This window comes from Sminthopsis crassicaudata, chromosome 1 (genome assembly GCF_048593235.1).
Source record: "Sminthopsis crassicaudata isolate SCR6 chromosome 1, ASM4859323v1, whole genome shotgun sequence".
NCBI lineage: Eukaryota > Metazoa > Chordata > Mammalia > Dasyuromorphia > Dasyuridae > Sminthopsis > Sminthopsis crassicaudata.
Window position 1 is genome coordinate 73503413 of NC_133617.1, and position 23202 is coordinate 73526614.

At 44.2% G+C, this 23202-nt stretch overlaps 2 protein-coding genes across 6 annotated transcripts in view; both read left to right on the plus strand.

The window, feature by feature from the left end:
• The first annotated feature begins 379 nt into the window (after positions 1-379).
• PGLS (6-phosphogluconolactonase) lies at positions 380-7114 on the plus strand. The gene is made up of 5 exons (XM_074261247.1): positions 380-762; positions 3987-4094; positions 6033-6134; positions 6376-6516; positions 6770-7114. Exons 1-5 carry the CDS (start codon positions 460-462, stop codon positions 6905-6907), a joined length of 792 nt encoding a protein of 263 aa, XP_074117348.1. The 5' UTR covers positions 380-459; the 3' UTR covers positions 6908-7114.
• A 4493-nt stretch (positions 7115-11607) lies between these two features.
• Positions 11608-23202, plus strand: part of NIBAN3 (niban apoptosis regulator 3) — a 48644-nt gene continuing 37049 nt past the window's right edge. For 2 of the 5 annotated variants that reach the window (XM_074261299.1, XM_074261306.1), the window contains exons 1-8: positions 11611-12117; positions 14507-14637; positions 16122-16247; positions 19438-19534; positions 19897-20064; positions 21320-21435; positions 21782-21886; positions 22992-23154. In XM_074261299.1, coding sequence (XP_074117400.1) covers positions 12063-12117; positions 14507-14637; positions 16122-16247; positions 19438-19534; positions 19897-20064; positions 21320-21435; positions 21782-21886; positions 22992-23154 — 961 coding nt within the window. In that variant the 5' untranslated portion in view covers positions 11611-12062. Of the gene's footprint in view, positions 12118-14506; positions 14638-16121; positions 16248-19437; positions 19535-19896; positions 20065-21319; positions 21436-21781; positions 21887-22991; positions 23155-23202 lie in introns of all 5 variants that reach the window. The other 3 variants (XM_074261321.1, XM_074261314.1, XM_074261289.1) reach the window with 3 other exon arrangements.

Consider the following 23202-nt stretch of genomic DNA (forward strand, 5'->3'; position numbering starts at 1 on the left):
CTTTTCAAACTTTATTCAGAACCCACCCGAGTGAGAGAGGGCGGAGAAGAGTAGATGGGGTGGGGGGAGGTGTCGGGAAATGAGCCCCAGGCTAAGTGCGACGGGAGGATGCGGGTCCCAGGAAGGCGCTCCGCCCCCCCGCCCACTGGAGGTGCGTCTCCGAGCTCTTGTTCAGAAAGGGTCAGAGACGACGCCCTGGGATCCTCTCAAGAGCTGCCGAAATCGATGGCTGCTCAGGGCTGCGGGTTGTGACGGCTCGGCTCGCCCGACACACACGAGCCCCGCAACGGTTCTCTGGCAGTGCCGCTAATAGTGCGGAAGCGTTGAGGGGCATCTTCCGCCCAAACTGGAGCCACTTCCGCCCGGGCGCTGAGGCCGCGCCCCACGCCGCGCGCCGCCGGCTCCCCTGCCCGCACCCCCGCCGCCGCCGCCGCCGCCGCCGCCGCCGTCACCGCCGCGATGCCGGGGTCAGGCTCCCGCCTCATCTCGGTGTTCCCGAGCCCGCAGGAGCTGGGCGTGTCGCTGGCGCAACTGGTGGTGCAGCGGGCGGCGCAGAGCCGGGCCGGGGCCGGGGGCGCCGGGGACGGGGCTCGCTTCTCACTCGGGCTTTCGGGGGGGAGCCTGGTGCAGCTGCTGGCTCAAGAGCTGCCTGCGGCCGCCGCCCCCGCCGGGCCCGCCGCCCCAGCGCACTGGACACTGGGATTCTGCGACGAGCGCCTCGTGCCCTTTGACCACGCGGACAGCACGTTCGGCCTGTACCGGGTGCGGGAGGGATGGGGGAGGGGCCTATCCCTGAAAGGGGGGAGGGTGATCTCTTTACAAGGAGGGCGGGGAGCCCACGGACTTGCGCCTCAGTGTTCTGTGGAGGGGGGGGAAGGGCCGGTGGGAATATTATGAGCCGGGGGGGGGGGGGGGGAAGTGTAAAAAGAGAGCCTCGAATCTTCGTGGTGAACTCTCGGGGTCACGTGAGACCCAGGGTGCCGGTTATGATCCTAAGGCAGGCATAAAAAGGCATTTGTTAAATGCTTTCTGCGTGTCAAGTACTTCTCTAAGCGCTGCTGAGCGTCCCTGCCTTCAAGGAACTTGAATTCCCGGCAGGGGGGGCGCGCACGTGGAGGAGCGGGGCGGGCTGAGAGCTTCCAGGCCCACAATCACAGACACCCAGTCCTAGAGCACGGAACCCCGGACTCGATCCTGCAGGCGCCCCGGACGGGTCCTTGCAGGCCAGGGCTTTGGTCACTGGATCCAGTCGGGGAGTAGCTCATGTGGGAGATTGATGGCGAGATGCCTTCTTGGGACGTGGTGCGCAGACTCGCTGGACTATGGAGGCCGCCCCTGGCCATCCCTTTTCTCTGGGACTGGCGGGGCCTGTGAGGAGTGGGTGTGGTGTCCAAGGTCTTAAGCGTTCCTAGGGCGGGGCCTTTGAAGGGCTGTGTTCTTTATGTACCTGTCTGGGTCTGAGATCTTACCGGTGCAAGGAGGGGATGGATGCTCCCCTCTGAGTGGTCAGCGCCTCACCTGGGAGGGGGCGCTCAGGAGCCAAGCAGCTCCCCGGTCCCCTGTGGCTCGCCACTGCATCTGGTGGGAATTTTTCCTGCAGTTTCATGCTGATGTCTCAGTCCGGTCAATTTCACTTTTGGTGTTTCACTTTGGGAGCCTGATTTCAGAGAGAGACCAGCCTGTAGATGTCCCAACGGTGCTCGCTGACATGGCCCCGCAGGGCGCTGTGTCGGGCTCCCCAGACAGTCTTCTGCTGACTGCAGGAAAGTTATCCGACTGCACCGTCCAAGTCTCAGGAGGGGCTGTGCCGGGGTGACCCAGACTTGTGCTGGAAGTCACTTCATGATCCTAAAGGCCTCAGGCTTTCAATTTATATTCTAATCAGTTGGTGACCTTGGCTCCAGATAGTTTTAGAGCTTCTGTTCTTTTAAGGGTAATTTTCTATCGTTAATTAAATTTCTACAATTTACCGTTGCACATGGTAGAAACTAGGCTCTTTGCTATTCTATCTCATGGAGAAGAGTCTTTATTGAAGCAGCCCTTCCCCCACAAGATAGCCTGGTACACAGGTATAAAACTTCACTTGAGACTAGAGAAGACTTTTGACAGTTCTCTTAGCAGAGGTTTTCAACCATTAAGATTTGTTGGCTCCAAAATGAACTAAGAATTATGTTGACATAAAACATGTCAGGGCCTGACAGGTAACATCCCTCCCCATGTGGATCACACTTAAGAGTTTGGCTGGCTTTCCTTAGTCCGAGTGGTAAGACGCATCTACCTAGGGTGATCTAGAGAAGAAGGGGGTGCATAGGAGGCCCTGCCTTTGCGTGTGCCCAAAATTGTGTTGGACCCTCTAAGGTCGATGGCTGTGTGATGGCATGAGAGCAGTCGTTGTGTTCACCAGTGTTGAATCCAACCTGTCCTTAACACCTGAGCACATAGTTTCACCCTAGCATGAAGTCACATGTGAATGGCCATGTGTGGTCGTTGTACTTATAGCCACTCTTCTCGTCCACCCTCTGCTCACCCCAGAGTGGCTCCCTTTCACCCTCCACCGCATGGTCTCGGCTGTGGCAGGGCCTTTGTGAATTTTCTCAGTTCAGCTCTGTCTGATCGTGCCAGTGGGTCACTGGTGGTCAGAATAACTGATGAACGCACTCTTTGGTCCCCAAGCCATATTGTTGTGCTGATACAGAATAGCTGAGCTATTGGTTGGAGTTTGTTCCTCTTTCCAGTATTTCCTGATGCATTGCCTAAGACAGCTGTAATCACTTGCAGCCAGCTCTTGGCATCTCCTGATATTCCTGAGCTCTGATCCCAGAACATCTGCAGTTGTTCAGTCCAAAAGAGATGGAGTAATCATCCTTCCTCCCTCCCCCCAATATAAGTTGTTTGTACTATCAGCCTACTTCTAGACACACTGATCTGGACATTGTGGGTTTGTCAAGAAGCCCCTATTCTCCTTCTTCCTCATCTAACAATCTTTCTTCTGATTTCATATACCCTTAACATCCTTTTCCACCATTTTCTCCTCTACTTTAGCCTCTGATGAAGTGACCACCCCTCTTACCTAGGCCTGTGGGAGGAGAAGGAGTTTTAGGAGAAGAGAATAATTTTAAGTCCACGACCTTGTCAGCATAACAGAGAGGTTGGGGAGTGGGGTGAGCCATAGATATAAAAAGACCAAAAATGAGTAATGAATCTTTTGCCTTTTTTTTTTTTTTTTTTTTTTTTTTTTGCCCTTTTGCCCATATCTGGGCTTCTCAGGACCCATGAAGAGGCCAGCCTCTTCCTGGGGAGAAGGGGATCGTAACCCTGGCCTTCTCTTTCCCCTTTCCCTAATCCTAGAAAGAATAGTCTGGATGTTCACCCTGCTTAAAGTCACCAACTCAGATTCTTCAGATGAGATAGAAGGTCTTTCTTTACTCCCTGCCTCTGTCCTCTAGATCTGAAAAATTCAGATCTTTTCTCCACTCCCACGCCCCACTTCCTGCCATCTTCTCTGGTCTGCTAATTCATCCTAAGGACCCTGGATCTCTCCTGGCCTTTTGTTCCATCTCATTCTCTTAATACTGCAGGAAATTCCACAAGTTGTGCCCTTGAACTCCCTTTCATCCTCTCTTCCCTAGTTTAGAGTAAGAGCTTCTTGAAAGCAGGGACTTTTCACTTTCCCAATTTTATCCACAGTGCTTGGCATGAAACACGTAATGAATGCTTTTTAATTTATTCATTTAGGGATGACCAGATTGCAAACTGTGGAAGTTACTTGTTCATAGTAACTTTTTCATCTCAAGGCAAAATGAGTACTGCCAAATCCATGGTGCATCTAGGCCTGGAAAGTGGGAAACTTTAGGGGTAGTAGGAGTGGAGGAGAGATAAACTGTGGCCACTGTCGAGAAACAGAGAATTGAAGCTTAGACATTAGTGGTTGTGGCGGTTGTGTCTTGGATGTGGGTGTAAAGTTGGATTTTCTTTATCTGCTATAGACTCATCTTCTTTCCAAACTGCCTATCCCAGAGAGCCAGGTAATCACCATTAACCCTGCACTCCCAGTGGAAGAGGCTGCCTCAGACTACGCAGAGAAACTTCAAGAAGTGAGTAGTGGGGTTTATGGCAGGGGGAGCCTAGGAAAGGCCCTTGTACCTTTTTTGTTCCTTTTCTTGGGCTTCCTTTCCCCAGGGGACTCTGCTTGGGGACATGGGTACAAATGGGAAAATGATTGCTTGCAGTCTGAAATTCAGTAGTAGTGAGGCAGGTAATGAACAAGCTCCTGGCCAACAGATGTCAAAAGAAATAAAGTAATGAGCCAAATCTGGAATAATTAGTATAGAATTCACAAAATGATAAGGAAAAAATCATCTTACAATTATCATGGTACTAGACATTAGACAATTGATGATCTTACTCAGTATTGAAGCTTATGCAAGCCTAAACTGTGCACATAACTTTGTAAACTTGTACTTCAGGGATTTGAGGAAACAAGTTGAACCAACCAGTTGCCTCCCTGGCACTCCCTACAAATTTCCCTAGAACAACTCTCCAGAGATTCTTGCAACCTATGTCCTGCTTCCATTCTAATTTTTTGGTTTTAAGCACTTCAGAGAAACTCTGGGAGTTATGTGGTCTGATTTTTATTTTTGTTTTTGATTTTTGGTTTAATTTTACTCAGATCCAGATTGGATCTTGGCCCTTTTCCCCAGTAGGAAATATTGTAGTGAATACACTCTTAAAAGAATAAAAGTTCTCAAATGGGAAAATACAGATTTGGATTTTTTTTAAAAAAGCAGAAATAGAAGAAAATTTGGTAAAAGAGAAATAAAAACTAAAAATACATATAAAAGTCAAATCAACAAACCTGAAATGAGCAAACATCTGTTAAATTCTTGCTTTGTATTGGATGCTGGGAAACAGTCCCTGTTTTCCAGGAGTTTATATTGAACCTTTAAAAAATAGGGGTAAAAGTGCTGAGTACTTAAAAGGACAAAGGTAACTTAAAAATCATGGCTCTCCTAGGAGAACAAGATAAATTAAAAACCTAGAATACCACACTTCAGGAAAAAAGCTAAAAAGGCTGCCCAGAGCTTTTGACTAGCCAAATTATTAAATCCACAGATTACCTCAAGAGAAAACCACCCTTTTTAAAACTTTGAAAAATGTAGTAGTTAATTACATGGTTTTTATGCCAAACAAAAATTTTTAAAGGTAGCCAGGAAAAAGACCTTCCATTGGAATTAAGATTCAACAATGATATTCTGAAGGATATTGGGTTAAAAACCAAATCATCATAATAATTATGTGAAAGAGAATGATATTGATGGGATAAAATTTGGGGAATGTAGCTAAAGCAGATCTCCGAGAAAAAAATTTAAATGTATGAAAAATATGCTTTAAGAATATAGAAGGAAATCAGTAAGCTGAGTATGCAGTTAAAAAAACCTAGAGAATAAACAACTTAAACTCCAAAAAGATACATAAAGGAGGGGAAAATCTAAACAATTGAAGTAGATAAACTGGGGAAAGGAAACGATAAATAGAACTGACAGCTGCTTCTCTGATAAAGACTAAGATGACCAGGTAGTCCACAGCCTTGGCTATGAGGCAGCAGCACAGCCTGCCTGGGCCCCACATCCCCTCTTCTTGACCTGGCTCTCAAAGGCCAGATGTGTCAGTGGGTTAGACGGTAGGCTCTGGTGCAGAGGAATTCGTATATTGCCCCTGTTGGGTCTTAGCCCCATGACAAGTTCTTTTGCCCCCTTTGAATGTTTCCTTCCCTGTAAAACAGGCGTCATTACTGCACAGGCCCCAGTCTGCAGGGTTATAAGTCTCACGTGTGAGGTCTGAGACATGCTCACGGACCCCTCAGAGAAAAGCTGACTCGGGAAGTTCAGAAGCATCGCAGCCCCTCGTCTTCCTGCACACTCTGCTCCTGGGACACCACAGGCCTTGAGTCAGAGTCTCTCATTTGGCAGAGCTGGGCTGGTCATCTGACTGGGGCGGGTCTGGCCCTTCTTGTGTTTGTTTCTCTCCTTCAGGCTTTTCAGGGTGACACGATCCCAGTTTTTGACCTTCTGATTTTGGGCATTGGACCTGATGGGCACACGTGTTCCCTTTTTCCCAATCACCCCCTCCTGCAGGTAAGCCATCTTTGGTATTTGGGCTCATCTGGGCTTATCTGCTGAGCTACGCCTAGGGCTGGGCAGTGACTTCCAAGATGCCCAGGGCACCAAGATGAGGTTGGAGCTGATCAGCCCCTTTACAGGCTCTGGGCATACTTGGATTGGGAGCTTTCCAAATTCAGAGTTTGTTTGAGGTCTGTGGATTATTTCCTCTGATATCATCTGCTTTATTCTTACTATTTGGACTGATTTCCCTTAGGAAAAGGAAAAGATTGTGGCCCCCATCAGCGACTCTCCAAAGCCACCCCCTGAAAGGGTGACCCTCACTCTGCCTGTACTGAACGCAGCACGAATGGTAGTGTTTGTGGCTACTGGAGAAAGCAAAGCAGCTGTTTTGAAGGTAACAGGCACAGTTTGGGTTCTGCGATAGTAATGAGGAGTGGGAGTTGGGAGGACAGGATGAGCACTGTTCAGATTAAGTTCCCTGGTGTGGAAGTTTTTGAAATGGCAAAGTCCTAGGATCTCCCATGTCTGAATGATCCAGGTCGGGGGGAGGGCCCTGCAGTGCCCTCATGATTCCCTCTCCTGGGAAATGAATGGGGCTTGGGGGTAGGCTTAGGCCTCATGAGCTTTTTCTTGGGATGGGGAAACAGCGCATCCTGGAAGGTGACGAAGAGAATCCACTTCCTGCTGCGCTTGTGCAGCCCCACACTGGGCGGCTCTGCTGGTTCCTGGATGAGGCTGCGGCAAAAGAGTTGACCATTCCATTTGAGAAGCATTCCATTTTGTAGCAGATGAGCCCAGATGGGCCCAACCCAGAGTTGACCTCTACACACTGCTTCCTTCTCTTTCTCCTGATATTTTTACAAAGACCAGCGGGTATGGGGCAGCAGAACTCTCTCCTGAGGAGGGAGTAAGTGAGCTTGAGAACAGGCTCATGAACTCTGTATGGTCTCTCTTGTGTGACCACCAATATTAAAATGTGAATTTAAGCCCCATAACTGTCTCTGAGACTCTTGACTGCCTATGACAAGGATTGGGGGAAATTGTGGGCTTTGGTGGGGGGGTTGATTACTGCTCTGGCTGGCCAGTGGGTGCTACTTAGCCACCAGAAGGTCCTCGAGGTGCTATTCCATCAGGTGATACCTGGGCACTGTGCCGTGGATGGGGTTCTTAGGGTCAGGTGGACAAACCCTAATTGGGTGCCTCCTGAGTCACATTCTAAAATAGATTGAAATACAAATATGAAAAACCACATAGTTCTGGCCTTCAGTGAGCCCTCCTCCCCCATCCAATAAGGGGTCTATAACCTGTAAATAAATATTTACTGATGTAAGGAAGAGGATGGAGGAAAAGGAAAGACATTCTGACTGGAGAGGAGAAAAAAAGATGAGGCTCTTGGCTGTTGGGAAGGAGGGAAGCCTCATGAAAGAAGCAGTATCTCAGCTAAGCCTTGAAGGAAGCTGTGAATGGGGAGAGATGAGGGGGATATGTTGCACTGAGAGGTCAGGTAAGATTGGGAATTGAGTCGTTCAGTTTGGCTGAAACAGTGCATAGAGAGGACTAGTGTGAAATGTGGTGAGGAAGTTAAATTGGAGCCTGAGTTTGGAGAGCTTGGAATGCCAGGATAAGAAGTTTGTATTTGATGCTAAGGGCAGTAGGGAGCTATTGCAAGTCTTTCATCAGGGAAGTGATGTGGTCAGACCATTAGGAAGATTACTTTAATAACTTGTGAAGGCTCAAGTCGAGAGACTGCCACTGGGAACACGAGTTTAAGATGCTATTAGAGTAATCTAGGAAATTTTCAGTGCTATAGACTGACCTCCACTTTGTCCTCTCCTCTTCTCAACACTTTGGTAATTTTGAAAAAAGTTCTCTTAAATTTGGAATCATTTCTGACTCTTTCCTCCTAGCCACCCCTCACACTTTGTCCAAAATAGGTGTTTTTTTTTTTTTTTAAACACTTTACTTATTTGATCCTTACAATTTACTCCACAACATAGATATCACCATTTTATAAATGGAAAAAAAAAAAAAAAAAAAAAGGAAAGAAAACCAAACTCAAAAGTTAAATGCCTTGCTTAGAATCATATAGTTAGTAATTTGCCAAATGAGATTAGAAGTTCTATTTCCTGACAACACCCAATACAGTATTTTCTTGTTTGCTATTTTATATTTCCCAGTTACATGTAAAACAGCTTTAATATGTTTTAAAAACTTAAAAGTTCCAGATTTTTTCCTTCCTTCAACACCCCCATAGAGAAGACACATGTGAAGTTATGTAAAACATTTCCATAAAATCATGTTGAGAAGAAAATATATATATGTCCCCCGCAAAAAAAAAAAAAATCCTCAGGAATAACAAATTTTTTAAAACTATGTTTCAATCTGTATTTAGATACAATCAGTTCTTTCTTTGGGTATGAATAGAATTTTTTGTCATAAGTCTGTCAGAATAGCCTTGGGTCACTATTACTGAGAATAGCAAAGTCATTCACAGCTGATCATCCCACAACACTATTACTCTGTACTCAGTACATTTCATTTTGCATGAGCTCATGAAAGACTTCTGGGTTTTTCTGAGAGTGTTCTGCTCATTATTTCCCACAGAACAATAATCCATCATAATCACATATCACAATTTCAGCCATTTCTTAATTGATGGGCATCCCCTCAATTTCTAATTCTGCACCTTGAAGAGAGCTGCTGTAAATATTTTTGCATACATAGGTCCTCTTCCTTTTTAAAAAAATTTCTTTTGGGATACATACCTTGTGGTGGTATTGTTAAATCAAAGGGTATGCATAATTTTGTAGCCTTTTGGTCATTGTTCCAAACTACAGAATGACAGAATCAGTTCACAGTTCCACCAACAATGCACTAAACTAATGTCTTATTTTTCTCACATTCCCTCCAACATTTGTCATTTCCCCTCCTCTAACCTATTAACCAATCTAATGGGAATAAAGTACCTCAGAATTGTTTTAATTTGCATTTTTCTAATGCCTCTAGATAGTTTTTTTCTTCTGAAAATTACCTTGTTCACATCTTTCATCATTTTATCAATTGGAGAATGACTCACATTTTTAAAAATTTGACTCAGTTCCTTATATTTGAAAAATAAGTGCCTTAGGAGACACTTGCTGTAAAATTTTCCCCAGTTTCTTGCTTTCTTTCTAATCTTGCCTGCATTGGTTTTGTGTGTACAAAAATTTTCAGTTATCCATTTTACATCCCATAATGCTGTCTATTTCTTCTTTAGTTATAAATTCTTCCCTTATCCTTAAGTCTGACAGATAAGATATTCCATGCTTCTCCACTTAGTGATATTTACCCTTTATAGCCAAATCGTGTACTCATTTGGACCTTACCTTGGTATATAATGTGAGATGTAAGTCAGCTTTTCTTGGTTTTGTTTTTTTTTTTTCTTATCATGGACACCTTTGACATTTTTAATGAACCTTAGAATGTTTGTAAGTGCATAAAATAAAATGTAGATTACAAAGGAAGCCAGAGGTTAATGAAAATAAAGAAGTACTTTTTTTCTCTTGGTAAACCCCAAGATAAGAAATCCTGAATTAAATGATCCCTGAGATTGCTTCTGGTTCTCTATGATTAATTAGATAAAAAATTACCAGAGCCCAGACCAAGATTGGCCAGAAGAGCACATATAAAAGGGGAGGATTTGATTGATAATTATGTAGGCAAGACTTGGCCAGGGACAGGGCTGTAGAGTGAGGGACTGAGAGGGGAAAGAGGCCCAAGAGTATTGTCCCTTGCCACTGTGATGGGAAGATGGACCCAGAAGAGCTTCATGGAAAATGGAAGGGTAACATAGCCTTGGTCAGTGCTGGAACATCCTGATAACGGCATCCAACACAAGGATCCAAGGCTTGCAGAGAGATAGGTGTTAGGATTACTAAGTGAGAACTCAGGTTGTCTGGATGGTGACAAGGTGAGAATTCAGGTTTTCTGGACAATTACAAGGTGAGAACTCAGGTTGACTTGATAGAGGGGGCAAGCTCATTGGCTGGGGTGGTTCTTCCCAGAAGCCCTTGCATTATCCCACGCCCATTCTCTGGGAGGATAAAAAGAGACAGCACTGGGCGCAGAGAGCAGATCGGCCTGGAGAAGGATAGGAGCAGATCGGCCTGGAGAAGGATAGGAGCAGATCGGCCTGGAGAAGGATAGGAGCAGATCGGCCTGGAGAAGGATAAGAGCTGGAGGAGATTCAGAGCCAGGATTCAAGAAGAAAGACTCTGAATTGTATCAGGCTTGACGGGGCTCTCTGCAGGAAGGGAAGTCACTTCTTTGGACAAGAGTTAACAGCAACTGCCTGGAGACAACGATTCACTACAGGAAGAAGAATCTGTCGGAGAGATTTGAGTAGACACAGCAGATCTCTTCCCAGAGAGCGATCCGGCAGCTTCTAGAGACGACAGCTCGCTACAATAGGGAGGAGGGGAGTTACAAAACAGAAGGGACATTGTCCTGGTTATCGTGGGAGGAAGATCATTCTGGGAAGGTCACAAAACACAACTGGAGGTGGGGTGGATCATGGACACAGTTTTAGGGGTAAGGGCAGGGCAGGTCACCAAACAGAGGGGGTACTGTCCTGGTGGATAAGCGCAGAGCCCCCTGAGCCACCCTAAGCTGCTTGGTCCTGCTGGAATTCTCAGAGCTGTGTTTGTTCATGCCCCATTGGCAGATTCCCGGTGTTTTTTGAAGGACTGAGCTGGTGGGCATGATGGTACCGTTTGAGTTCTGCTCACTTTCCTGGGCACACTCATACCAAGGGAGGCATTTCAGTCTCCGTCCCTGCTTGGGTCCAGGTTTGTCTCTTGAGTGTGGACTGGAGCCAGTGACAGCTCACTGGTCTCCTACTCTGCTACTTTTGTTTCTTCTTTCTCACATCTCTTTCCTTCTCACTTCCTTTTGCCTCTTCCTAATTCAGGGGCACACATATACACACACAACCTGGTCTTTTCTCTGTAAACCATGATAACCCAGGTCCTATGCTTTGGATTAGTCCCTCCCCATCTCTTAAAGGCCTTTGCCCATCACCAACAGGCCTCCTGATGATGGGCTGGTCATTTGGCCCCACGAAGATGGACACGTGGTCACAACCATCTGTGGAAGATCTCCACCCTGCAGGAGATAATCTTGGCCTTGGAAAATCTCTAACTGAAACAGAGAACAGGTGCAGGGTGGGGCTGGAGGCATTTCCCCGGAGCCGATAAGACCAAAACACGCTTCCGTTTCACCAAGTTTAGATTAAAAATTGCCCTTTCATCCATCACACGTTCCCTTCTCTATGGTCACCTTGGACACTGCAGCTTCCATAGGCAAGTACTCAGCCACAGAGCCAGATAAGAGGGTTTGGAAGGAGACTGAGAAGCCAAAAGAAAGCTTTCAACCTTTATCACAAATTCTTTTTCTAAGCACATGGGTGCTCTCAGTCGCCTGTGGGTGGAGGTGTGGCCAGAGCATCCCCTGATGAGAGCCAGTGCCCCACTACTTAAACGTTCCTCTCCGACATGTCTCTGGAGAATTAACAATTTTCAGAGTCCCCCCACCCACAACACAAGGTTCACTTCTCTCATGGAGTGGACCAGTTTTTTTTAGTGCCATCAAAGAGGGGTTCAGTTCCCCTCCACGTCTTTCTTGTTGCAGAGTTGGCTCTGCTAGGGTGATCTATCAGGACCTGGTGGCTTAGAGTCACAGGACTTTATAAAAGATTGCTAGAACTGATTTCAAGGAAGCCTGCTCTTTATGATATTAGAGTTTATTTGGATTGCAGGAGCTGTTCAATCCCAGAGAAATTCCCTACACATTTAATTTCTCTGAACTGCCAATTAGGAGGTGCCCTCGGGGCTGAGTGGGATTCCCTGAGCAGCTATTCTGTTCTCACCAACCTTCCTGCAGGACCTTTGTGGAAAAAGAGAGATGGGGGCCCAGAGCTCGAGCCACCTGGGGGAGAGACGGCGCCAATACCTGAGAGGTAAGGACGGGGGAGAAATTTGCATTTCTTGTCACAGGTTATTTCTGGAGTCCTTCTGACAGCGGGAGACGGTATCTAGCACCTCCTCAAACCAGTAAGTGTTTCTTTTCCCTTCCCTTCTCTTTTCCCTCTCTCCTCTCTCTCTCTTCTTTCTCTCTGTTATTTCTGCATCTCTCTTTCCTCCTCTCTCCTCCCCTCCTCCCTTTTCCCCCTTCCTTTCTCCTCCATCGACATTTGGACAGTGACTCAGAACTACCATTCAACACTGCCTCGGGCCCCATTATCTGCAAAGAGTTGGCCCCAAAAAGAGAAATTCCTTCAAGTACCAAACCCTGGGTGTGACTATAGTTAATGTGCCATCCACATGTGGACCACAGGATTCTGTCTGAACTAGTCCCTATTAGCTTATGGATGGGAAGGAGCGTTTTAGAGCTTTGGGGGAAAAAAAAACAGAGAATTCATTTTTCCCTTTTTCCCTTTTTGATCTGATTTTTCTTGTACATCATGATATTTGTGGAAATTTGTATAGAAGAATTGCACAAGTTTAACATATATTGGATTATTTGCCATCTAGTGGAGGGGATGGAGGAAGGGAGGGAAAAAATTTACAACACAGGATTTTATAAGAGTGTATATTGAAAATTATCCATGCATATATTTTGAAAATAAAACCTTTAATTAAAAAAAGAAAAGGACGGAGAATCACAATTCTTTACTGAGTCATTTGAGCAGAAGAAGAGGTGGGTTAGAAGGGAGAAGTCATAGAATCTCAAGGTCTGAAAGGGTGTTAGCAGTCCCTTAGTCTGTCAACAAGCATTTATTAAAAAGTTACGATGTGCTAGGTATTGTTCTAAGTACTGGAGATGAAATTACCCATAAAAAGAAAGTTCCTTGCCTAATATTCTTGACAAATCACTTAGCTGAGGATATTGGATTGTGTAGAGTAGGTATGTTGGAAATTCCCTGCCTATATCCTTGACAAATCACTTAGCTGATTATATTAGATTTTGTAGATTATGGGGTTATTGCTAAAGCAATACTGGCTAATTAGTCTTTCCTCAAGCTTACTCTGGTTTTGGGGGATTTGTGGCCCTAAATATACAGCTCACCCTGTCAAGAATGAACAACCAGCAATGAACATGTATGTTGCTGATCACTTGCATTCTTTGGTTGTCTCTGCTGGCCTGTTCTGGGAACGAAGAGATATGAAGATGGAGAGAGAGCTAGAATGGAACTGATGGCCCAGAAACCAACAGAGCTTGAGCTCAGAGCCAAATCTGGTTATGCTGTGTGTTAAAAATATATAACGGTTATACAATATACAATTAAAATAATAATAATGGCTACCATTTATAAAATGCTTTATAGCTTACCACCCTTACTTTCATATTTCTTTTGAGTCTTAACAACAAACCCTGTGAGAGAATAAATATGTTAGTATCCATACAATGGAGAGGACGAAGAAACAGAAGCAGAGAGAATATGACTTGTCCTGTTGTAAATAAGTGATGGAGTTAAGATTTGAATCAACTAGGTGGTACAGTGGCTATAGTGCTGAGTCTGGGGTCACAAGGCTTAAATTCAAAGCTGGGATCACATTTTTACTGGCTGTATGATCCTGGGCAAGTCACTTAATTTCTATCTCAGTTTTCTCAACTGTAAATTGGTATCTCATGGGGATGCTGTGTGGGGCATGAGAAAATATTTATAAAGTGCTTAGCATAGTGCTTGAAACATAGTAAGTGCTTAATAAATGTTTGTTTTCCTTCCTTTCTCTAACTTTACTCTCAGTAAAATTGGTTTTCTGTGATTTTCCTCTCCTTTCCTCCTTTCCCAAATACTTTGTGATTCCAAGTGTAAACGAATTGGAAGAAACTTTTGTTTGCTCTATCTCTGTCTCTGTCTGTCTCTGTCTCTCTGTCTCTGTTTATGTCTCTGTCTCTCTCTGTGTCTCTCCCCACCTCTCCCTGCCCCCCCCCCCGCCCCCGCCATTGGGATCCCCATCCATAAGCTCCTTTGCCCGGCTCTCCTGGTGCTTCTCGAGGATACTAAGGAGAAAGATTTGAACTCCAGTCACCTTTATCCAACCTCTCAGATCTCTGGGAGCAAAACAACAATTGGGGATGAAAGCTGCATGGGAGCAATTATCTTTCACATGCACTTAACGCCTCCAGATTCCAGGTGGAAGGTGTTTTGCCCATCACTTGCTTCCCTAATTCAGACTATGTTTATTCAGGTGTGTTTTACAGATCTGTCAAAAGCAAGAGGAATCCAAGGGTGTGGTCCTGGGACCTATGAGGGGACTTCCACCTCTTTCAGAATAAAGTGAGATCAGCTGGAGGGAAAGGAGACCAGCTCCTGTTTGTGCTTGTTCTTTGTCCCTTCCCAGGCCGGACAGAAGCTTTCCTGAACGACTTCATGCCATATTACCGAAGGCAGCTTGCTGCAGCCTTTCTGAGGCAAATCTCAAGAGAACTGATGCCCCAGGGAGAGCCAGGCTTCCAGCTATTGAAGAGTGAAGTAGGTGCTGGTATAGCGGAGCTTTGACATTGACCCTGAGAGTGTCACCGGCTGGGATAAAGTGTGGTTTTCTGCCAGCGGCCTCTTTTCTGAGTCTAACACAAAGAAACTGGAGATCACATAGAGTCCCAGCATAGTCTCCTGACATGGAGAGGAAAAGGGAACACTGAGTGAGGGCTCCAAATCCACCCTCAAATGGTAGAGGTTTTAGAAGATGAGAGAATGCCCTCTTCTATACTGAACTCTCCTGTTTTGTATCTAGTTGTACTTATTCTATTCCTTTTTTTAGCTTAAAAAAACATCTTTGCAAGTATTTCTTATCTATCTCTTTCCACTGCCCCTACCCAATGAACCATGAAAAAGGAAAAAGGGTCCTCAAACAAATAAGCATAGTCCCGCAAAAGAAATTCCCACAACGGTCATGTCCAAAAATGTGTTCCATTTTAACAGGGCCATTGTGGGGATTTGTTTAGCTGGACTATGCTTGTCTCATTTTGCATTTTAACCTCATCATTTTTCTCTGGCAAGAGGTGAGCAGCATGTTCAGGCCTGTGACCTCCAGCTTTATCATTGGCTCAATATTCTCAAGCCTTTCAAAGATATTTTCCTCTATATAATGTTGTCGTCATATGATTTGTTTTCCTGTTCTGCTCATTTTGCTCTTGTCCAATTTCCTCTGAAACTGTCCTTTTCATCATTTCTTCTAGGAAAGTGATATTTTAATCTTATGGCACATTCCTATACCACAGTTTCTTTAGCCATCCCATTAGGTCTTAGCTCTTTGTCACTGTAGAGCTGCACTCTCTCTCTCTCTCATATATATAGATATATAGATATAGATAAATATAGATAGATAGATCTATATATAGATATATTAGGTTCATATGATTCCTTTTCTTTTCCTTTGATCTCTTCTGGGGTAGATGTCTAGTATTGGTATCACTAATGTTCTTTTCTTTCTATGATTAGAGCAAGTTGTTGGAGATGATATTTGTGTAGCTTGTAATGTGATTGGAGTCCCCTGCCTCCAAAAGGAAAGGCTGACTCAGGAAGACCCCAAATGGCTGTTCTTTGAGACCTAACACCTTGGTGGAAGGGGGAACCAAGACCCTCCTTCTTCTAGGGTCCAAAAAAAGCGTATAAATCAACCATTACCTCACAAAGGGCTGTCCTTTGGTTGTGGGGATGGATGTTTAAAGTGAAAGTCAAGTGAAAGTTCTGTACCTTCATGCACTGCTGCTTCTGCCTCAGATCTCTGGAGAGATGGTGGATGCACTGTCCTTAGCTCAGCTGTCTTTAAACACTCACACTAATAGCCTCCATGTGTTTGGAAAGCTACTGGTGTGCAGCTGTGGCAGCCCCAGGGAGTCTGTTGAATGTGGGGGAACAGAATGGAAGGCATCTCTCTGTGTAGTGCTGGAGTTTTTTTCTTAAAGAGATGTCACTTGGTACAATGCCATTTTTGACCAAGATTCTATTCTCAGAAGCCTCCCCGGGACGTGATGCATGAGGGGATTCTGACCCACTTGCAAGGGAACTCCCCGAAGTGGAAGGAGAGCTACTGGGTCCTACGTGGAGATTCTTCTCTAGACTGGTTTGGCAGTAAAGAGGTACAAGTGTCTGCCTTATTTCCGTTGTTTCCATTCAAATCTGCCACTTCCAATGTCCTAATCCCAATATTTCGGTCAAGTTGAACATTTCTTTCTAGATCCTTTGCAGTTTTTTACAGAGATAATAGTAGGAAGAATGCTAGACATAGAGCTAGCAGTAAATTTGCTCCTTGTTACGGAATGACCTTGGGGAAGCCATGTCAGAGCAGAAGTCAGAGTGAATATGAATTTATCAAGTACTTTGTATGTGCCAGTGCCAGGGACCTTGCCAAGTGCTGGAGAGACAAACAAAGGCATAAGATGCTATCTGCCCTCTGAAAATTCACATTCGAATTAGAGAAGAAGCTGGAAGGGGGAGGGCCATAAAGTCATGGAAGAAAATGATCTAAAAAGATAGGAATTTCCAAGTTGATTTTATCTTGCAGAATGATGAGTTCCTGGAAATGATGGCATTCAGGAAAGTAGCTGGGTGGGAAATGCTGAAGAGAATTCTCTGTGTGCCGTCTTTAAATAGTGGAGAATCTGGGAGAAACCCTCCAATGTCCATCTTCCATCCTCTTCCATGAGAGAGAAGGAGGGAGGACCTCCTCTCTGGGACCTTTTTGGCCTCTCATCTCCATTCCAGTTCTGATTTATGACCTTGTGCACTGGCTTTGAGTCTTAGCTCTGATATTGCCCATTGTGTGCCCCTGAGCAAGTCAATCTCTGGAAGCTTCACTTTCCTGGTCAATAAAATGGGAAAACCATATTTATGCCAGCTACATCATGCAATTTTGTGAGGCAACCACTTTGTAAACCTAAAAGTTATCTTCTAATCCTATGAATTTTGACTCATTAATTTTTTGTACTAATTGTATAGCTATCCCCTTCTTCTTGCCTCAGGCATTAGGTTCCTAGGTTCCCCTTAGCCAATATGAGGAAGACATGAACATTCACAGGATCCTAGAAAGTCAGAACCTGGAGAACTCTTAGAACTCATTGATCAATCCCCTCACTTTACAGAGAAGAAAATTTGAATAGTTCTTGTCATTGGTTGTATTTTCTATTTTGAAAGGTCACCTTGGTTTTTCTAGAAGTTCTCTGCCATTTCAAATAATTTCTGAAGAATTTTGAACTTTGCAGTCCCAAAAAAATCAATTAATAAACATTTATTAAGTGTTTACTTAAGCCAGGCACATACGAAGATAAAAGGAAATAGTTCTTGCTTTAAAGGAGCTTATATTCTAGTTGAAAAAGTAATAGTGTGTATGTAAGCCCACACAGTTCATATACATGTCAAATACTGGGTAACCAGGGAAAGGAAAGTATCAGCAGCTGAGGGGACTGGGAATGGCCTTATGCAGAAGGTCAGTTCATATTGACTGAGCATTCTGTGGAGTTGTATTGAACCACATATTCAGTAACTCAAACCAACATGGCATTTGGAGCCCACTAACCATGTAACTTCCCTACACAAAGACCTCCAGAAGCTCTCCACTACTTCTAGGATAACATGAAGATCCTGAACCTTCCTTCAAGATTCAATGAAAGGACCGCACTCTCCATGAAGCCTTCCCTTTTCTTCCCTTTCTTCTAGTAACTTGCACACCTTCCTTCTTTAAATTACCTTGTATTATGCTTAATTTATGTACATAATATGATTCTACCAGCACATTCAATAGAATATAAGCTCTTTGAAGGCAAGTAATGTTTTCCTTTTTTTTTTTATTCCCAGCACCTGGTAGAGTATCATATACATGATAGCTACTTAATAGATTTTTTTTGGTTTGACTAATATTGATAAGAAATTTAATCTAAATTAAGATATAGATGCTTAAAGTATGTCATTATATCAAAGGTGGAGGGTACCATTGCTATGGGCACTTCAGGGTAGGAAAGAGAGGTTCATAGAGTATAATTAATTCCAAATATCTGTGAGGAGGACAGCCAGATAAGAAGTTTGCTTCTCCCACCATCTTTGTAACTGCCATTTTTCACTAGACATAAGCTGGCTTGCCCACACATCCCTTTTCACTCCCCATTTCCAAGTTACTTTGTCTCCATAGAAACTTTAGGTTAACAGGACACCAAGTCTTGTATTTAAAATTGGCAAATGTTTAAATTAATCTTTAAAGAGTGGATTTGAGGTAGAGGACCTGAGTTGAAATACTGAGTCTTCTATTTACCGACTGTGTGATTTTGGGCAGGACATCCACCATCTTTAGTTTTAGTCCTAGATTCAAGTTCTAGTCCTGGACCAATAGCTAACTTGTTGAGTAGCCTTGCACAAGCCACTCTCCCATCCCTGCATCTCAGTTTCCTCATCTGTAAAATGAGTGAGTAGGACTTTTGAGACTCCATTCAGCTCTAACTCTAGATCTTGGGATCTTGAGGAACAGAGGTGATGGGAAGCTTCAATAAAAGATGGTCTCTGCCTTCATGGTGGTTAGAGTCTAGCCAGAGTATAATTATTTTAAAAATAAATGATGAAATCATTGGAAAGATGTATAAACTAACATTGAATTCTTGATGCCAGAGTACCATATAAAGACTGAAATTGTTTCCAACTGGGAAGAATTTATAAAAATGTCCTCCAGGAGGTAGCATTTGAGTTTTAAAAGATTTATAGGAATTTACAAAGGTGTTCTAGGAGGAAAAGTGGGGCACTTTAGGGTATGTGCAGACATAGTCCAATTTGGCTGGAGTATAGTGTACATGGGTGGGGTATTGTTATTGTTATTGTGATTTGTCCTTCATTCTTGAAGAGGACTGACATCAGGAAGGTGATTTATTACAAATCAATTGGATTTAAGTGAGGGAAGGCTGTGCAAAAGTCACCACCTTTACTCTCTCCTCTAGAGCCATCTGGGTCCAGTGGCAAAAAATGTTGGCGCTGGCAGGGCCTAGACCATTTAATTCAACTCCTTCATTTTACAGGTGAGGAAACTGAGATCTAGAGATTGGGGAGTGACTTGCCGAAGATGACACAGAAAATTATAATCCTTCATTCAGGTCTGGGACTAGAACTGAGTCTTCTGATTCCAAGCTTCGTGCTAAAGCACCATGCCTCTGTGATGCTTCATTGAAAGTGTTTCATGAGTGGATATTTTGGGGAGTTCTTGCTTCATTAGCTGCTAATCTTTCTAAGTTTGGGTGAGAACAACTTGTAGTGGAGAAAATTTCTGAACATATCTTTTGGGTATTTTTCTAGGAACAGAAATGTGGCGATGAGCCACAGGGGTCTGTTGCTTTGACTGGTTACAAACTAGTGACCTCATGGAAGGAATGTCTCTATCATGGTTCCACAGGTAAGACTTTACTACTAGAGAATAATCACAACTGCTCACAGTCACATGGTGCCCCTTAGGTTTCCAAATCCCTTTCTAACAACAGTCCTTTGAGGTGGGCAGTGCTAGGTTATGTAAAGAAAGAGCATCATTCCTTGGTTCTAGGTTCCCTCAGCAGCCTCAAGAGAAGAGCATTCTGAGGCTTAGAGATCCCTTTTCATAAGGAGAGAGATAAAAGGTCAATCTTTTGAGCAAAATGGCCCTCAATTCCCCATCCTTTGTAGATAAGGATATTTATTCTTGATTTGTCTGAGACAAATCAAGAATATCCTTCAAGAAATTTTCTTGACTCTAGACAAAGGTGAAATCTTTCTCTTTTCCAGGGAACCATCTCATTCAGGATCCAGATCCAATCATTGAGCCCCCTTTGGGATTTCCCATCTATCTCTGTCACCCTTTCCGACAGCCCCTTTGCTTATGCACAGACACAGTAGAATCCCAGGACAGCTGGAAATCTGTCCTGAGAGATGGGATTCGGCGCCGGGGTACAGGTAGGCCTGGGCCCAGCCCAAGAGAGATGAATTCTCTCAGGAGCTCAGTCAGAATTATGTCTGTGTCCCATGAGTTGGTCCTTGCATCATAGACAAAGCCTGGACAAGTCCCTGAATTCTTTCACATACACCTGAAGGATGGGACAGTCTCTCAGGAAAGTGCTCTGTCACTATGGAGTAGTTCATTCAACAACAGATGGATGACATGGTATTAAGATGACCTACTTTATCTAAGATCAGAGAAATCACAGAATCATGGACTGAATGACTAAAAGGGTCTTCAGAAGCCACCTAGTACCATCTTCCCATTTTACAGATGAGGAAACTGAGACAAAGGCAGGATAAGTGACATATCCAAAGTCACACAGATAATAACAGATCTGGGAATCCCACTCTCATATGCCTAACAAGTGATCAGCCAGTCCTTCCTTGAAGATCTCCAGAGGTGGGGATTCCTTTGAGAAATGGGTCAAGCAGGATAGTCACTGAGATCCCTCCAATACAAAATCATGATGTAGACTCCTTGCTTCCCAGCTATGTTATTTACTACCCATGATGGACTAGTCACTTAACCTCAGTTTCCCCATCTGTAAAATGAGGGAGGGCTTGGACTCTGACCAAATGTCTTAATTTTTAAAAAATTGTTGGGGGTGGGGGAAAAGATAATATTTTTAAACAACTGAATTTGCTTGCTTGGAAAATTCTAAACTGTATTATGTACCGCTTGAGGTAACATCCTATTTTCAGCGCAGCTCTTGTGGTTAGAAAGTTTTTCTTGATATCCGGCCTAAATTATCTTTTTACAATTTCCACCTCTGGGGTCAAACAGAACAAATCTAATGATCCACAGAGCAGTCCTTCAAATACTTAGACACCCCACCCTCAGCTCATGCCCAAACTCACCCCCCAGGCTTCTCTTCTCCAGGCTAAATATTCCCAGGTCCCTCAGTCAGTCTTCCTGTGTCAGACTCCAGGCCCTTGGTCATCTTTTTTGCTTCCTTTTATCAGTGCTCTTCACAAGCTGTAGTGGCCAGACCTCATGGAGCTCATAGTCAAGGAGGATATGACACAAACATAAAATTAATGCTGATGATGTGTGACCAGTAGATTAAGGGGGGAGGTTTCTTTGAGATCAAAGGAGGTTGCTGGCCAGGAAGATCAGGAAGGTAGGATTTCAGTGCCAATAGCAACCTCTTTGAGTTGACTGCCATGTGCAGACCAAAGCATGGAATAATGACAATAAAATGGGCTTCAGTTTTACAGAGAAGAGAATCCCCCGGCATGGAGGCTTTTCTGGAGGCAGTAAAGTCTTACAGGCAGAAGAAAGGCATTTATGGAGTCGACAGCCTCCTTTTGGGCACAGATGCAGAGGTTTGTGAAATAAATGTTGCTGGGTATATACATATATTGTATTTAATTTATACTTTAACATATTTAACATGTATTGGTAAACCTGCCATCTGGGGGAAGGGGCCTGGAGGAGGGGAAAAGTTGGAATAAAAGGTTTGGCAATTGTCCATGCTGAAAAATTACCCATGATATATCTTGTAAATAAAAAGCTATAATTAAAAAAAAGAAATTAAAAAAAAAATAAATGTTGTTGGGAGGTGGTTATCCCCCTCTGCTTGTAGGGGCTGTGACCCAGGGAGGAACTGCCAGGGGAGAGCCGGTCTTCTCCAGCCATAAAGCAGTTACCTCTGCCTTCCTTTGGCCTTAGGTTCTCACCAATCTGCTGATGCGGGATCTGTTGCCGAAGCTTCGTGCCCAGAAGCCAGCCATGCTCAGGGGTGTGGGAAGTCGGAGGAAATGGGCCTGGAGGAAGGTAACTTCTCCTCTCTGCCTCCTCTTATGCACAGAATTGTCATTGCTTGAGCCCACAGGTTTTTGCCTCTTGCTCAAGTCCAGTGTCTTAGGGTTGGTGGGCAAAGGGTAGAACAGGGCTTCTTTAAGATCTTAACCGTGGATTGACTTTCTGGGATCCGTGGATTCATGAACTTATACAAGAACAAAATTACACCTTCATTTTCACTAAACTCTAACCAAAATTGAGCATTTCCTTTAATTAATTAAAAGCATCATTCTAAGAAGGGATCCATAGACTTCATCCCCAAAGAGGAACCATGGCACAAGAAAGGTTAACAATTCTGCTGTTTGGTGATCCTGTTGGTGATTTGTGGGAGACCATACACAGAAACCCCACAGCTCTCAGAGCTTCTCTGGTGGGGCAGGCGCTCGGTGCCTTCAGGGTGTCAGCACTTGGGATTGTGGGAATGAATGGATGCTATGACCCCTCCTCTTCCCTTTCCAGTCCAAAAAAAAAAAAAAAGCAAACAAAAAGAACTACAACCAACATTTTTGCTATGCGCTGGCACTGTGTTTGTTAAGTCAGCACTTGGGAACTTTGGGAGTAAGAAAAAAACACTTAGAAAACTGACTCTTTTCAAATACTTCTGCTGTGATCTATATATAATTTTTGAATCCTCTCTCCTCTCTCTCTCTCTCTCTCTCTCTCTCTCTCTCTCTCTCTCTCTCTCTCTCTCTCTCTGTCTCTCTCTCTCTCTCTCTCTCTCTCTCTGTCTCTCTGTCTCTCTCTCTCTCTCTGTCTCTCTCTCTCTCTCTCTCTCTCTCTCTCTCTCTCTCTCACACACACACACACACACACACACAAACCTATTTCCTTTATTTCCTTCCTTTCTCCCTTTCCATCTTTCTCTTCCTCTCTCTTACCTTCTTTCTTACTTTCTTTCTCTCCCATTCTTTCTCCTCTCTCTCCCCTTCCTTTCTCCCCTTATCCTTCTCCCACTTTTTTCCCTCTTTTCTTTCTTCCCCCTTCCCATGCCCCTTTCTCTTTTTCCTCTGTTTCCCTTTTCTCTCTTTCCCTCACTCTTTAATTCTCCCTTTCTATCTATCTGTTGCTGTTTGAACAGTTCTTAGATGAAGTTTACATTCTAGTATTAAAGCTGGTCTCCTCTGAACTCCAAAATTTCTATCAAGAAAAGGAAGAACTCCAGAAAGAGTTGGAGAAGAAAATTCGTCCTGATGCAGATCAGATGCTTGCATTAAGCAATAAGATTGCTCAAAAACTTCAAAGTGAGAATTGGTTGGAGGAGGAAGACATTGCTTTGGCCTGGAGCAGAC